General features: G+C 41.1%; 1 protein-coding gene across 8 annotated transcripts in view; it reads left to right on the top strand.

The window, feature by feature from the left end:
• The window catches only part of MAST4 (microtubule associated serine/threonine kinase family member 4), a 554,832-nt gene that overhangs the window by 485,724 nt on the left and 51,957 nt on the right, over positions 1–17,151 (top strand). For all 8 annotated transcript variants that reach the window (XM_075838910.1, XM_075838903.1, XM_075838894.1 and 5 more), the window contains 2 exons: positions 1,347–1,414; positions 4,270–4,355. In XM_075838910.1, coding sequence (XP_075695025.1) covers positions 1,347–1,414; positions 4,270–4,355 — 154 coding nt within the window. The remainder of the gene's footprint in view (positions 1–1,346; positions 1,415–4,269; positions 4,356–17,151) is intronic.

Genomic DNA, 17,151 nt, shown 5'->3' with positions numbered 1-17,151 from the left:
ACTGGCCCATTTTGGCCATAACATCGAGCGCTGATCAACGAGACAAAATTGGTATTCGTTTGCTCCTTTCACGAGGCGCTATGTTTGGGTATGAACGCTCATTACTACGAGGGCTCGCCCATATACATTTCTATCATGTCGGCCGCACGTCTCCCTGTTTACACAGGAAGATGTGCTGTCGACAATGATAATAGTTTAGGAAGCTAAAACGATTTACTCGTTCATTGACTGATCGTTGCCATGTTTACACAGGGTAATTATCGGGAACGTGCGTTCTGTGAACGCTCATTTGCCCGATAGTTGGCCCGTCTAAAAGGACACACAAGTTGGACATCCTGCATCAGCAAGGTCTTTAAATTTCACTGATCCTGTAAACCATTTAGAGAAACAGGGGCTATCCATACCCCAGGTTCTCTCAGCCTTTGGTACATGTACTCCAGGGGTTACTTGCCATGTCTCTGGGGTACTCACTCCGTGGCCTTTCTGTACTTTTAATAGGTAGCACAGTGCATTGGGGTTAGTTTGATGTCATTAATTTTGGTAGACGGGGAAGTTGGCTTTGGAACGTTGAGAAACACGGGTGAACAATGGCTTGAACAGTGGATTGTAGAGAAAAGCTAGAGCAGGCTACGTGGAACGTTATCCAAGACAAATGGAATTAATTACCAGCTGATTTCCTTTTAAAACTGCAAGATAGTCTACATAAAAAAAAAAAAGTCTGATGTTATATTTGACTGCACCTTCACATTTTAGTATAGCTAGCCCAAAACCAGCGTTTGACTGGACCACCAGGGTAACAGTCCTATGGTGGGCCCAGGTTCTTACAATAAGCCCTAAATGTCAAGCTGTAGACAACCCCATTTGGAGTTTTTCGTGTTTATTTACCTATTCGATCTTCGTAATGAAATGTCCTGCGTGTGCCATGATAACAGCAAAAATATTATAATTCAACTAAAAGGGGACATGTACATTTTCTGTATAGATGGAGGGTGGGTCCTAATAATTTCCTCTTGAGGACTAAGGGAACTTCTGTACACTGGAAGTTGTTTTTACACAAGTAAAATAATTGATCATTAAAAAAAAATAATAAGACCATCTGTGTACACTGGACCATTTGACTTTTTCTCCTTCTTCCTTCTTCTTTTCAATTTGAGTTATTGGGCAATAAGTACTTTATTGTTTTTTTTACCTGGTACTGCTACAGTGGATATATGTAAAATGTTATAGGTGACTTTATTTACAAAAATTCCAATTCTGAATTCTTAACAATTTTTGAAGATTTTTATCATTGTATTATTTGTTTATGGCTAACTTAGCTGAAAATATTATTTTAAACACATTTTTAGAAATCGCTCTACTTGCCAATTATGACAGTGGAACCGCAGAAACACCAGAGACTGATGAATCTGCCAGTGTAAGTATCCTACATCATATTTTCTTTAGATATGTTTAAAAACACATTGGGGATATTTATTAATACCGTCTTAATGTTAGATCAAATTTATCAGAGTGGTTTACGCTGCATGATAAATTTGTCTTCCTTATTCTACCTAATGGCTGGCATACTTGACATCAATATTTTGCGTAAAAAAAAAATGGCGCACACCCTTATCAAATCTGGCGCATTTTAGCAATGCCCTTTTTTCTACACACTTTCAAAACTGTATAGGAAAGTGCAAAAAGTGTCTAAACCACACAATAAATTTGGTGCACATCACTTTTTTTTTGCCATTTTTGACTTTTTGTGTCAGTAGTTTGGTGCATTTTGCTATTGTTCTACGTATTGCCATTGAATATCGCAGCTAAGTTATCCTCAACGTAGGGCAAATATTCAGTTTGCTGTCTAAATACATTGGTCAAGGCAGAGTAGCTTGTTTTGAGCCCCACATTATCTGCCCAGTCTCCCTAAGCTATGCTACTACTGTTAAAGGGATATGCCACAAATGCCTGATAGGTGTGGGACTGGCTCTTTCCTTATCTCTATTGATTTCGATGGAAAGGGCCAATTGTAAGCACAGCCACCACTCCATTGACTTCTATGAGGAAAGGGCCTGGTGTAAAACAGTGAATAAAGGTCATAGGATCCCCCATTCTCCCGATAGCTGAGGGCCTCAGAGGTGGCACTCGCGCATATTAAGAGTTATGGAATATCCTGTGGATATGCCATAAACGTTTAAGATGGGCATACCACTTTAAGAACATCTTTGAATTATAATATCAGTGTCCGATTTCCCCCAATCAGATTAATGTTTCCAATCTCCAATTTTTCATCTTTAAACTATGAAGATGAGTAATAATAGTAATAGTATAAATCATTATGACTGAAAATGTTATGTATTATATGCTATGATCGCTGTGATCTCTATAAGTGAAGAATTTCTGACAATTGAAACTAATTCCAAAAGTTGTAAACATAATTTTTGGTCCTGATCAATAACAAATCTTTTATTAGTTTTACCTTGCATTAGTGGTTTATAACCTTTGTAGGTTTTTGTTCTTTTTAATCACCTGTAGAAGAAATATCTGGCATTTTGGTGGTTTCAAGATGGTTGGCTTTACCTTATTTCACCATTCTCCGCAAATACAAATTGTTGTTATAAAATCTTGAGATAATTGTTGCATCCTTTATGGACCTATGGATGTTTTTTAATGTGTGTAATGTAAGTGGGCATTGGTCACAAAGACCATCTTTTGCTCTGATGGGCCTGTCCTGCATTACGCAGACAATGCATTGATTTCAACGAGAACAGTGTAACGCTTAATTTCATCTGTGGTTGCGCTGCAGATAAATTAACATTTACTGCCAGGTTTTCCCACAAATAACTATTTTTCTCTTATATGTTTACGCAATTGTTTGTTATTTTGCTTCAAGGAAGTATCTAAGCCTGATCAGCTGAGTCTACCAAAACCAGTTCCCAGTGTGACTATTCTGCAGCTTCACAGCACTTAGGGCGTATTCACACGTTTCGTTCATATCGTATCCTTTTAAAATTGCTGCCACACTCTATGGTTTTGCCACGATTATGTTAAAACCCCAGCAAACGCTGCAATATGAATACAATATGTGAATATACAGTAATGAAGCCTTTACACTCTGGAAATTGGACCTTTTTTCCCTCTCCGCTGGAGATGGTAACCGCTTGTCTTTTTAGAGATGACCCTACACTGAACAGTTGCTCACAGTATTTTTTACTATATTTGTACAAATTTATCCCCCCCTTGAATGTTTCTTCTCAAGACTAAAGGTACCATTACACGGCCCGACATGCGCCGTGTAAACAAGCGGCGATCAATGAGACAGCTCGTTGATCGGCACTCTTTTGCTCCTATTTCACAAAGAAATGATTGGCTATGTACAGGGACGAGCGCTCGTTACGCTGACCGCTCGTCGCTATACATTTTCATCATGTCTGCAGCACGTCTCCCTGATTACACAGGGATATGTGCTGCCGACAACAATGATTATTTTTAATTCTGCAGAAAAGAGTAGATGAGCCGATGAACTAGCGTTCGCCGACCGTTACCCTGATTACACTGGGCAATGATCGGGAATGAGCGTTCATATGAACACTCGTTTGCACGATCATTGGCTCGTGTAATAGGGCCTGTAATAACTGTTATTCCTCTTCTAAGTTATCAACCTGTTGAACAATTGTGCATGTACAATAATACTTCTATATGGTGGATATGCTTGTTTTATTTTGAAAAGCAATCTGTTGAGAGCCCTGCATGTATCGCATACGTTTTAAACAATAAACTGTTGAGGTTACAGAAGCCACTGTAAGGCCTTATCCACCCAAGCGTGCCCAATTTCCATTAGCAAAAAAAATGGATCGGTTTCATGCATATGACTGTCCGTGTTGCGTCAGTCTGTCATCCGTTTTTCTCATCCATGTTTCTTCTCCGCAAGCACTTCCTGGTTTCACTTATTTTCTTTTTCTGCATTTCTTTAGAAAGTGATCAGCGATTAAAACGGACAGCACAAGGATTTAGTTTTTTCACGCACTTATAGATATTAATTGTTCGAGGCTGGTCCTCAAAAACAGACAGAATAGGACATGCTGTGGAGTTTTCGCAACTGGCACGCGCTCCGTGAAAAAAAATTGGAAGTGTGAATAGCTCCATTGAATTGCATAGGTCAGTGTGCTGTCTGTTGTTGAAATGGACAGCACATGGACAAGAGATAAGTTAGTGTGAATAAGCCCTAAAAAAATGTCTTTCTATGTAACTTTTATATTTTACATTTTTTGTTCTAATTTCTTGTTTTAGAGCTCAAATCGATCACTAAAAATGAGAAGAAAGCCGTGCGAGAGTGACTTTGAAACAATGAAACTAATCAGCAATGGAGCTTATGGGTGAGATTTATGTTGGCAAAAGATGGTTGCTAAGGGCTGGCAGGATGGTACTTTACATTGCTCTTACATTGTTGTCTCTTGATGATGATGATTTTCTGCTTGTGTTCCTTCATTTGCTTTTAAATGTTTTTGAAAATTGACTTCAAACAACGTTACAATATTTATATGGAACAGACCGCTTTCTGGTGTTTGGTTTTTAGACTTCTATATAATAAAAAAATAAAACTTTTTAAAGTTAGTTAATTTTTCTTGTTAGTTATTTTAATAAGATTTAAATTTTTTAGAAATAATGAAACATTAGGCCACTTACTCCTTTTTTTGTTAATAAAAATTCCACTTCATCATGCCTCAGCCCCCTTCCCCGCTGCCCAGTGTGAACATGACCAAACCCGTATATAGCAGGGTCCATACATTGTACAAAACACACATGCAAAGCACCAGGTCTATTACGCAACATGATCACAGGGCAGGAGGGAGCCCAGTGTCTAAACGGAGCAGAATTTCTTACAATTTTTAATAAAAACAAATTTGGCGTAGTCCTGGACTACTCCTGTATTTAGCAATATTTTTGTTTTTATTATTTCTGGCATGGAAACCATGGTACTTTTGCATATATTCATCTTCTGTACACATTGACTTGTCACTTTGATCTCAGTCATCTATAGCCAATACAGCATTGGTGCTGCCAATAGACTGAACAATCCACATGTGGATTCAGGCAGTCCTAGAAATTATATTGAGCCAGACGAATTATGTGGGTGACATCAAACGACCGCTTTTGCTGAGTCGGGAGAAGTTCCAGGAGTGTAATACGGGGCCTTTTTATTAAGCCTAATGCAAAAAAAAACTTTTGTGTTAAGGTCCTATTACACCACCAATAATTGGCCGGTGCAGCGAGCACTGATCAACGAGACATCGTTGATCGGCGCTCGTTTGCTCCTGTCACACGGAGCTATGGATCGGGACGAGCGAGCATTACTCCGATCGCTCGTCTCCATACGTTATCATGTCTGTAGTGTGTCTCCCTGTTTTCGCAGGGAGATGTGTTGCCTACAACGATAATATTTTACTTTTTTTAAACGATCAGCAGATGATCGAGCTTTCGCTCGTTCATCTGCTGATCGCTCCCCTGTTTACACAGGGCAATTATCGGCAAGGAGCGTTCTATGAACGTTCGTCTACCTGATAATCGCCCAGTGTAAAACCCCCTTTACCCATAGTAACCAATGAGTCAACGCTTTCTTGTTCAAATTAGCTTTATAAGAATCCTGCAGAAATCTGATACCATTGGCAACATCTCTTCTTTTTTACTTCTAGTTTTTACACTTAAAGGCTATGTACACCTTTGAAATAGTTTATTTTTTTTATAAGGTCTATCAGTGTGTTTGGTGCAACTTTCTAAATACTTTTTGTGAAAAATTATTTTTACTTTTTGAGATACAGCTGCTTTGTATTCTGTATGAGAACTAAATCCGTCTGGTCAGGGGCACTGACGGGTTCAGTGATAGCGGGTCCTGCATGTCTCTGACAGGCAGGATCCACCTGTAATTGATCACATCTCAGTTATGAGCTTAGATATGATCGGTTACTGCCTGATCCTGCATGTTAGTCATGTAGGACCCGCTGACACTAAACCCGTCAGTCCCGCGGAGCTAACAGATACATGTTTCAGCACTAGATATAGCTGCTTTGTATACAGAATACAAAGCAGCTGTATCTCAGAAAGTAAAAATTATTTTTAATAAGAAGTATTTAGAAAGTTGCACCAAACACACTGATAGTTCTTTCTCGTAATAATTTATAATAATAAATGTAGATTTCAAAGATGTATGTAGCCTTTAAGATGGAGGAATCTGTTGCTCGATAGCATTGCATGGAGAGGCAATCTGCATACTGTACAGAAACGAAGCATCACCCAGACTTTATATGACTGACTATTCGTGATATTTTTGAAGGGTTGCATATAAGTCAGATTTTTATACATATACATATGTGGTTATTTTTTTTCTCAGCCTATTTAGTAATCCATATCCGTTCACACGTAGCAGTTTTTAATGAGATTTTGAGTATAAAGAAACAGTGAGTCATTGTATATTAAGAGCATGTGGGAATAGCGAAATATTTGTATTGAGAGGATAGATGTAATTACAAAAATACCAGCTGGTTGATATGGGATTAGAAGGCTGATGCTGTATCTTCTTGAAGGCACATGCGACACACTTGGTAGATTTAGATCTAATGTTGACAGTGCTGTGTTCACTCCACGTTTACATTACAGTTCATTTCAGCCTACACGTTTAAAAAGTGCCACCAAAGTATGTCCCAGACATATACAACTGTATGCCTAAGGGGATTGTTGGAAGGATGATGTCACAGTTCTGTATCAGCACTGTTCTTTATTTTTATAGTATAGAATAATATACCTGTATATTCTAAAGAAAATAAAAGAATCATGTTTGGGGAGAATTTAGCATTCAGGGCCAGCCTTAGGGGTGTGTGACCTAATGTGGTCATTATTATTCTTTCTGAAAGGGGTAACAGTGGCCCTGATGGCCTGGGCACCCAGTACTTTCATGCTATGTAGACACTTTACAGCAATGTTATTTTGTACCTAAAGACTATACCTTTTGAATAAATTTTTTGTATTGCATTATACCTATTTTCTGTTTTTAACAGTTTTTTATGACACGTTTTGCAGCATTTGTCTTCTGCAGCCTGCATGTATTCTCTTAATGTTAGGCTGCTCAATCCCGTTTAGTAGGAAATCCGTCAGTGGAGCTCCCTAAAGGCTCGCTCTTCAGCCACTCCAGGCTTTTCCTGAACACCCATATAAGCGGTATTCGGATCAAATTGCAGTTGATCAAATCAATTTTGATAAGAATACTACTTAGATGAGCGTTCAGGAGAAATCTGAAGAGCGTGCTATCAGGGAGCTCCACTGACGGATTTCATATTGAATGGGACTGAGCAGCCTGCAATGTATGAGAATACAAATGCCGCAGAAATGTTTTTGGGTGGGTTTTTTATAACACAAAATAGTATAATGCAAAAAACAACAACAAAAAAAAAAGATTTAACAGTGTCCATAGCCTTTAAATTTGTCTTTAATCAATACAAAATGTGTTTCAGCAAGGTCAACTAACCCATAGGTGTGGCCGCTATGTAGTCTGCCTTCCGGTTTGTCTGCTTGTGTGAGTCACTGTGAGTTTGATTTAGAATTAGTGGTTTATTGTATATTTTATTGTGAGGGTAAATGATGAATCAGTGTTGTATCATACCAGTTACATGGTTTCATTTCATGCCAAAAAATTATGCAACTTTATTCAGAGTACAAGACCAGTCTGAAGCAGAAGGACAGGTTTACAGAACCAAATATTACAGCTACCAGTTCATTTTCTATTAAATTAAACTTCTTGTATCAGGAAAGCGACTGACCGGAATACATCAAGAGGGTCTGTCAGCTCTCCTGTTTAAGTAAATACTTCAATTTCCCATGCATTGCTGGAGCAACTTTTCTTAGAACCCCACATTTGTGCCGTTCCTCTGTTATTCCTCCTGCAAATGTATAAATAAATTGACAAATGGGTGTTCTCATTGCCCTTGTCACTGTCAATGTTGGTCTTGTCTGATTGTATGGGGACACACCCTATTGAGAAGAGAAATGGTAATACCCAGTTTCCAACTGATTCATACATTTCCAGGAGTAATAAAAGAGCAGCAAAATGGAGCGTTGCAAGTCTTCTAAAAGACACTCCAACATTGTTATTTAATGGGGAATTCAAGTATTTACTAAAACAGACGGGTCAAGAGAGCCGACCGGTACTCTTTAAACACATCATAATATACATATGTGGTTTAATGCTGGCATATGATTATCACGGTAGTTAACACAAAAGTGTAATTTTATATTTAAAATAGCTTTGGCTAGATACATATGTCGGAGTTGTCTTCTTTAACGTATGAGTTTTATTTTGAGGATGAAGATATCCAATGGAATTTGCTTAAATATATATGGAGACATATGGGCGGACGTGGACTGCGCTACAAATAGCCTGGAGCACAGAGAGAAATACACTGTATTGTCAACCATTAGAAATTCATAGAACCTTATATACTCCTGGAGATTCTTACTTCAGGTTCATCCTATAGCCAGACTTTTACATTAACCAAATGTTCATTACGTTATTGCAATAAACCTCGGACACTTTACAGATTTGTAGCCATTTGTTGGTTGATGCATCTCCTTTGTTTGGAGGTAATATTAATATAGTCTTGTTCTAGAATAGTCTGGAACTAGAATCCATACCCGAAAAAGACCCCTCATTTACCATGACCAAACGGGTAACGTGGGGGAAGGGGTCAAATTCTTTGGGACCGACAAAGTTCTTACTAATGGAATATATTGCAAATAAGCTGACAGTATGGTAACCCTAAAAATAGTTTGTGTCCCCACTTTTGCAATATTGCATTATCGCACAGTATAAATAGCAAAATGTACTAGGCAGTCCGCAAGCAATGCAGATTATAATAACATTAGGAACCAACTGTAATAGTTAATCACAAAAACCTCTATATGCTCTTGATGGGGGGAGGTTTCATGCCAATGAAATTTGGCATTTCTGTCCATTTAAAGGGGTTTTGCCTTCATAAGGAATGACTGGCGTCTGTAACCTCCGGCGATCAGCTGTTATCACCGGGGGGGGGGGGGGGGGAGCAGCATGCAGGGGAAATTTAGTATTGCATGGCAGCCAGTTGAATGAATAGCGGACCATGTAATGTATGGATGGACCAGATCCACCAGAATAGAAATCGCTTTTACATAGCAGCTCTGATCTGGCTCGCAGAGGGATGAAGGGTGTTGAGCAGGGAATATTCTCTCTGTCCTTTTGCCCTTATTGGCTCAGGCTATATTGGCGCTATAGCAGAAAAGACATTTCCAAACGTGTGTAGATATGTTACCCTTGCGTTATCTGCTTCACATTAGCATTAGTAAATGCATATATTAAGTTGTTATGGGCCATGGCGCCATTGCTGAAAATGATGGTGGTTCATAGTGAAGATATCTTCGCTTAGAACATCTTGTAACAGAACAGTAAAGGGGCCAAGATCCCACTAGGACAGCAATGTTAATCTTCACTTTAAAGATGCAGTTTACTGGAGGCTTCTGCCAGGCATGTGACATTACAGAAAACACTGATAAAGCCTGGTAGCAATGTTTCATCCACATCCCCAGCAAAGGTCATTGTTGATCTTGAAACCTAACTCCCTAGAACACTGTGTCCAGGTGCTAAATACAAAGAACAGCATGTGAAACATACACACGGTGCCATGTATTGTTCTGTTCAGATGCCTGTAAATAAGCATTGTGTCACTGATATTCTCTGAAATGGAAAAGCAGCTTTGAAGATGATACAGCCTACATGGAAAAAACAAACGCTCCCGTCCAAACTTCTATTACTCACGATAAAAAAATGCAGACAGAGCTGCCAGTGTAATTTAGTTAGAAATCACAAGTGAAACAGATCCAGTGAGGATCAGGAGGCACAAGATGTCTGCGGAAGGTCTGGGTCTCCAGTCACCAGCATTGTACAGAACACCTCGAATTATTGATCGGTTATTGTAATCAATCATTCCTTGCTATAGAAGAACGTTATTCTACACTTTTTGTCTTTACAACTTCATGAAGTTAACAAAGTTTTAGGAATATAACATTGATAGCCTATCCTTAGTCATCATTGTTTCACCGGTGAAGGGTCCGATCACGCCAGCGAACGCTGCAGCCCTTTTATTGTATACACAGGCACAGCAGCTTTGTCTGGTACTGCAGCGAGATCACGCTGTGCTGAGTACAAATGTACATGAATGGGGAGAAGTGTATGACTCTGGTCGCTGATTGGTCAGCGTCATACACTTCTCTTTACAATGCCCACTTGGTAAAAAGGTAAAAAACGCCCAGTTATCTATTAAGAAACTAATTAGCATAAATGTAAAATTGCTCATAACGTGCTAAAAAATGATCGTTTTTCCAAATAAAAACCACTGTTATCTACATTACAGCCCCGATCACATTATGTAGGAGATAGGGCACTTTTAATTTGGTGACAGAGCCACTTTAAGGCCCAAATATTTGGAAACCAGGAAGGAGAGGGCCCAAGCACATCTGCTGGAAGCGAGGGCACTTGTATTGAACCAGGGCAACACTTTCCTAGCAAAGCTGCCCAAGTTGCAAAGAAGGAAAGGTCCCAAAAAAGTTGCAGTGTGTTCCAGAAGGGAGGATAAGAGAGGACAACATTTATGAATGCTACACTGGCCTGTGCATAAAATATTGCTTCAAAGCATACCACACATATATGGATTATGGTTATTATTTATTTATTCCATTATTATACCACCTTATTATGTTCAGATGTACTCCGCACAGCTTACATATGCACCACATTATAAACTGTAATACCAGTAAAACCCCAAACATAACTACTACCAAGCAAAATCTGCGCTCCAAAAGCCAAATGGCGCTTCCTCCCTTCTGAACCCTACAGTGTGCCCAAACAGCAGTATACTTCCACATATATGGCGCTTCCATACCCGGGAGGGGTGAAGTTTCCAAAATGCAGTCTTTTTTTTTTTTTGTTGTTTCTTATGTTTTGGCACCTCATGGCCTCTGCAAACCTATTAAGGTGACTTGAAAACATCCTAACCAAAAAATAAAAGGCCCTAAAATGCACAAGTAGCTCTTTCATTTCTGAGGCCTGTGTTTCGGTCAAGTAGCACACTGTTTGGGCAAGAATTAGGGTAATAAAGATTTACTTTCATTCCTCTTTTAATAACCGCTGCGTTATTGCAAAAAAAATGGGTTGAAATTGGAAAACCTCCAAAAAAAATTCACCACCACTTTGTGTTAATTTGTGTGAAATACCTTAAGTGTTAACAAACTTCCTAAAGACTATTTTTAATAGTTTGTGGGGTGCAGTTTTTAAACTGGGTGATTTATGGGGGGGGGGTTAATATATAGGCAACTCAAAGCCACTTCGAAAATGAATTGGTCCCTAAAAAATTCTGTTTTTGAAAATAATGCTAAACGTAACTTACTAAAAAAAAATAAAAGGACATTTAAAGAAAAAAAAAGGATGCCAACAAAAAGTAAACGTGTTAGAATTGATAATTGTTAACTATTTTGTGTGGTATAACCAGGGCCGACTCCAGGCTTATGTGGGCCCTTGGGCAACACACACTTAGTAGGCCCCTTTGTGGGGGAACTCACGGCTGCAGTAAAATAACAGAAAATATAACTTTTTGCCCCATATAGATGTTAAGCCCTGTTTGTGCCCTCATATAGAAGTTAGGCCCCCAGTTTGTACCACCATAAATTTAGTGCCCTGTGTAGATAGTGCCACCCCCCCTTTCCCAGGTGGTGCCACACAGCCCCCCTCCCAGGTGGTGCCACACAGCCCCCCCCACCCAGGTGGTGCCACACAGCCCTGCTCCCAGGTAGTAACACACAGCCCCCTCCTCCCAGGTAGTGACACACAGCCCCCTCCTCCCAGGTAGTGACACACAGCCCCCTCCTCCCAGGTAGTGACACACAGCCCCCTCCTCCCAGGTAGTGACACACAGCCCCCTTCTCCCAGGTAGTGACACAAAGCCCCCTCCTTCCAGGTAGTGACACACAGCCCCCTCCTCCCAGTTAGTGACACACAGCCCCCTCCTCCCAGTTAGTGACACACAGCCCCCTCCTCCCAGTTAGTGACACACAGCCCCCTCCTCCCAGGTAGTGACAAACAGACCCCTCCTCCCAGGTAGTACCACACAGCCCCCCTCCCAGGTAGTGCCACACAGCCCCCCTCCCAGGTAGTGCCACACAGCCCCCCTCCCCAGGTAGTGCCACACAGCCCCCCTCCCAGGTAGTGCCACACAGCCCCCCTCCCAGGTAGTGCCACACAGCCCCCCTCCCAGGTAGTGACACACAGCCCCCTCCTCCCAGGTAGTGACACACAGCCCCCTCCTCCCAGGTAGTGACACACAGCCCCCTCCTCCCAGGTAGTGACACACAGCCCCCTCCTCCCAGGTAGTGACACACAGCCCCCTTCTCCCAGTTAGTGACACACAGCCCCCTCCTCCCAGTTAGTGACACACAGCCCCCTCCTCCCAGGTAGTGACAAACAGACCCCTCCTCCCAGGTAGTACCACACAGCCCCCTCCCAGGTAGTGCCACACAGCCCCCCTCCCAGGTAGTGCCACACAGCCCCCTCCCAGGTAGTGCCACACAGCCCCCCTCCCAGGTAGTGCCACACAGCCCCCCTCCCAGGTAGTGCCACACAGCCCCCCTCCCCAGGTAGTGCCACACAGCCCCCCTCCCCAGGTAGTGCCACACAGCCCCCCTCCCCAGGTAGTGACACACCGCCCCCTCCTCCCAGGTAGTCCCACCCAGCCACCCTCCCTGGTAGTGCCACCCAGCCCCCCTCCCTGTAGGTAGCGTCTTTGCGCTTCCTTCTAGGAGTGGAATCCCCAGCCAGAGCATTCCTAAAGCTCTGGCTGGAGATTCCACTTCAGGATAAGCCCCAGACGTCACTGTCCATATATGGACAGTGTTGTCAGAGGCAACCCCAGAGCCATAGTCCCGGGCAGGGCGCTACTAGCACTCAGCCTGGGACACTTCTCTGCTCCTGACAACACTGTCCATATATGGACAGTGATGTCAGGGGCTTCCCCAGAGACAGAGTCCCGGAGCAGAGCCACAAACGCTCTGCCTGGGACTCCTACTCTCCTCCTGACATCACGGTTCATATATGGACAGTGATGCCGTGACGACGTCAACACCCGGCGGCCAAGTGGACCCGGGTTCGCCGGGTGCTGAGGCTGGCCCTGGGTATAATGATCTGTCTTGGAAGCAGAGAAATTTACATTTTTAAACAAAGTTTTCAAAATTTTCTGTACATTTTGGAGTTTTTCACAAACACTGAATATATTGACCAATAATTACCACTAACATAAAGTGCAATGTGTTACAAAAACTATCTCAAAGTCGTTTGGATAAGTAAAAGCATTATAAAGTTGTTCCCACATAAAGTGGCACATGTCAGATTTGAAAAACAGGGTTCTGTCAGGAAGGTCAAAACGGACTGCGGCATTATAGGGTTAAAAAAGAAACAAAAATGCACAGCGCAAACACAGCCTTAGGCCGGATTCACACGAGCGTGTGCGTTTTGCACGTGCAAAAAAATGCAGCGTTTTGCGCGCGCAAAAGGTCCATAAAAGCTCCGTGTGTCAGCAGCATATGATGCGTGGCTGCGTGATTTTCGCTCAGCCGCCATCATTATGACACTCTGTTTTTATGTTTGTAAACAGAAAAGCACGTGGTGCTTTTCTGTTTTCATTCATAGTTTTGACTACTGTAGCGCGCATCACGCGCGGCACACGGAAGTGCGTCCGTGTGCTGTGAGCGGTTTTCATGCACCCATTGACTTCAATGGGTGCGTGATGCGCGAAAACCGGTCAAATATAGGACATGTCGTGCGTTTTGCGCAGCGGCCATACGCTGCGTGAAAATCACTGACAGTCTGAACGGCCTGACTGACATCACTGACTAACATAGGTCCATGCGACACTCATGAAAATCACACGCGTAGCACGGACGTATTATACGTTCGTCTGAATAAGCCCTTAGTCTAATACTAGCCAGCATCAAAGAAATGTTTTGAAACTTGAGCCACAGAGGTAGAATAAAACTTAGTGGACTAAAATTGAAACATGGAATCCCATAATTTATGTAGTTTACATATTTGGGGTTTATTCATAATTTATTTAATCAGTTAATTTGACTGATGGAATTTTCTAAAGTACTTTGGGTAGTTTTGATTGAAATATTAATGGAAGAAATTAAATAATTTTGGCCAATTTTAACCACGCTGCCGCTATCACAAAGCCCTTACTTGTTTGTACAGTCAGGTTACTCTGAAAGATGTCATAGGTTAATTGCTGTGAAATATCTCAAGTGACATCTCAGTCTGTATAAGCTGGTCTAAGCTCTGACTGCTATAATTGTAAAAAATTGCATTTCTCAGAAAATACCTACAACCTTGCCTGAAACTTGAAATGTATCCAATTATATCATTTTTTCCTTAAGCAACTATGTGGTTATAATATATAATGCTGTATTTCCTCTAGCTTGACCTTTGACATATGTATGATGGTCGACTTATGGGAGATGTGCATATTCTAACATTGCATATGTATTATTCTTGTCACTGAGCTAGTTTGAGATTCAGCTTCATTTGGTCATAGTTTTCTTTACCTTCTTCCCGATTTTCCAGATTCCATATTCCTAAAACGCCATGGAAAAGACCGCAGTATAGACACATTTGATCTTTTGTTTTTATATAAACCCTGGTCTTTCATTCATGCTCTACCTAATGTCCATATACATTATATTTATTGAGTGCTAGATCGTTCCATAAAGTCAAAAGCTGCCTATTTCTTAGAATGATTGGTGAATCATTCAATGGGAGTAAAAAAAAAAATCACTGTTAACCTCCCTTGGTGACCAGCATGAAGCCATCTAGTTCCAGGTAGCATGTGAAAGTATAAAGGGATGCTGACATTTTTGATTTGGCATTAAAAGGTCTTCATTTTTTGGGGATCTCCGTAGAATAATCATTACATATGCTTTTCGAACCAAGGTTTGGCTCTTAATTGTAGAATTACCGTTATTTAGTTTTCTTTATACATCTGTTTGGACTTCTTCGTGTTGTATCATCCGTATGTAGAAGGTTGTTGGTACTCCCACCAGTCCAGAAACCCCAATCATTTTCCTCCAGTTCTGCTTCTTTCATATATTCATCATATTTCTTGAACTAGTATGGTGATTTCATGCATTTTTGTCTAACTCATTGGCCAATCTGGAATCAGTCTGAATTTCTATTTTCTATCATGGTTTGTTGATCAGATTGTAAAGGTACAAAGATGACCATGAGATAAGACCCTACTTTTTTTTATTTTTTTTATTCTACGGTTGGTAATACATTTTAAATAGCTGTCAGCCAAACGCTCAGTCGGCTGACTGCTATTCCTTCCGACTCCCCCATACACATGCAAGCACATCTGGGGTGAGTGCGTATGCATTCTCAGAGAGACTGCTGCTGCCAGACTCGTCTGACAACAGCTGATCTAATAACAAACAAAAGGATCAGGTGTGTTGAAATTCAACATGCCTCACTTTTCTCCCCCTTGGTGGCAGATGCTTATCAAACTGAGGTTGTTGGTGAGGTGCAGGTGGATAGGCATATTTCAGAGAAGTGATCATACAGTTAGGTCCAGAATTATTTGGACAGTGACACAAGTTTTGGCATTTTAGCGGTTTACCAAAACATATTGAATATACAGTTATATAATCATAATGGGCTTAAAGTGCAGACTCTCAGCTTTAATTTGAGGGTATTCACATCCTAATTTGAGGGTTTAGGAATTACTGCTCTTTAATATGTAGCTGCTTCTTTTTCAAGGGACCAAAAGATAATTGGACAATTATCTCAAAAGCTATTTAATGGGCGGCATGGGCTATTCCCTCATTAATCCATCATCAATTAAGCAGGTAAAAGGTCTGGAGTTGATTCCAGGTGTGGCATTTGCATTTGGAAGCTGTTGTGAACCCAAAACATGAGGTCAAATGAGCTCTCAATGCAAGTCAAACAGACCATCGTTAGGCTGAAAAAAATGAAGAAATCCATCAGTAAGATAGCACAAATGCTAGGAGTGGCCAAATCAACAGTTTGGTACATTCATGAAAAAAAAAAGAGCGCACTGGTGATCTCATGAACTCCAAAAGGCCTGGACGTCCACAGAAGACAACAGTGGTGGAATTCTTTCCCTGGTGAAGAAAAACCCCTTCACAACATCTACCCAAGTGAAGAACACTCTCCTGGAACTAGATGTATCAGTATCTAAGTCTACCATAAAGAGAAGACTTCATGAGAGCAAATATAGAGAGTTCACCACAAGGTGCAAACCATTAGTCAGCCTCAAAAATAGAAAGGCCAAATTAGACTTTGCCAAACATCTAAAGAAGCCAGCCCAGTTCTGGAACAGCATTCTTTGGACAGATGAAAATCAGATCAACCTGTACCAGAATGATGGGAGGTAGAAAGTATGGAGAAGGCTTGGAACGGCTCATGATCCAAAGCACAGCACATCCTCTGTAAAATATGGTGGAGGCAGTGTGATGGCATGGGCATGCATGGCTGCCAAAGGCACTGGGTCACTAGTGTTTATTGATGATGTGACTGGAAACAGAAGCAGCCGGATGAATTCTGAAGTGTTCAGGAATATACTTTCTACTCAGATTCAACCAATTGCAGCAAAGTTGATTGGACGTCGCTTCACAGTACAGATGGACAATGACCCAAAACATACTGCGAAAGCAACTCAGGAGTTTTTTAAGGCAAATAAGTTGAATATTTCGCAATGGCCAAGTCAATCACTAGACCTCAACCCGATCGAGCATGCATTTCACTTGCTTAAGACAAAATGTAAGGCAGAAAGACCCACAAACAAGCCACAAGTGAAGACCGCTGCAGTAAAAGCCTGGCAAAGCATCACAAAGGAGGAAACCCAGCGTTTGGTGATGTCCATGGGTTCCAGACTTCAGGCCGTCATTGCCTGCATAGGATTCGCTACAAAGTATTAAAAAAAAACATTTTATTTATGGTAATGTTAAATTTTCCAATTACTTTTGAGCCCCTGAAATGAGGAGGTTGTGTAGAAAAATGGTTGCAATTCCTAAACGTTTCACAGGATATTTTTG

Source organism: Rhinoderma darwinii, chromosome 1 (genome assembly GCF_050947455.1).
Source record: "Rhinoderma darwinii isolate aRhiDar2 chromosome 1, aRhiDar2.hap1, whole genome shotgun sequence".
NCBI lineage: Eukaryota > Metazoa > Chordata > Amphibia > Anura > Rhinodermatidae > Rhinoderma > Rhinoderma darwinii.
Note: the sequence above shows the minus strand (reverse complement) of the source record. Positions and strands in the feature narration are given on the sequence as shown.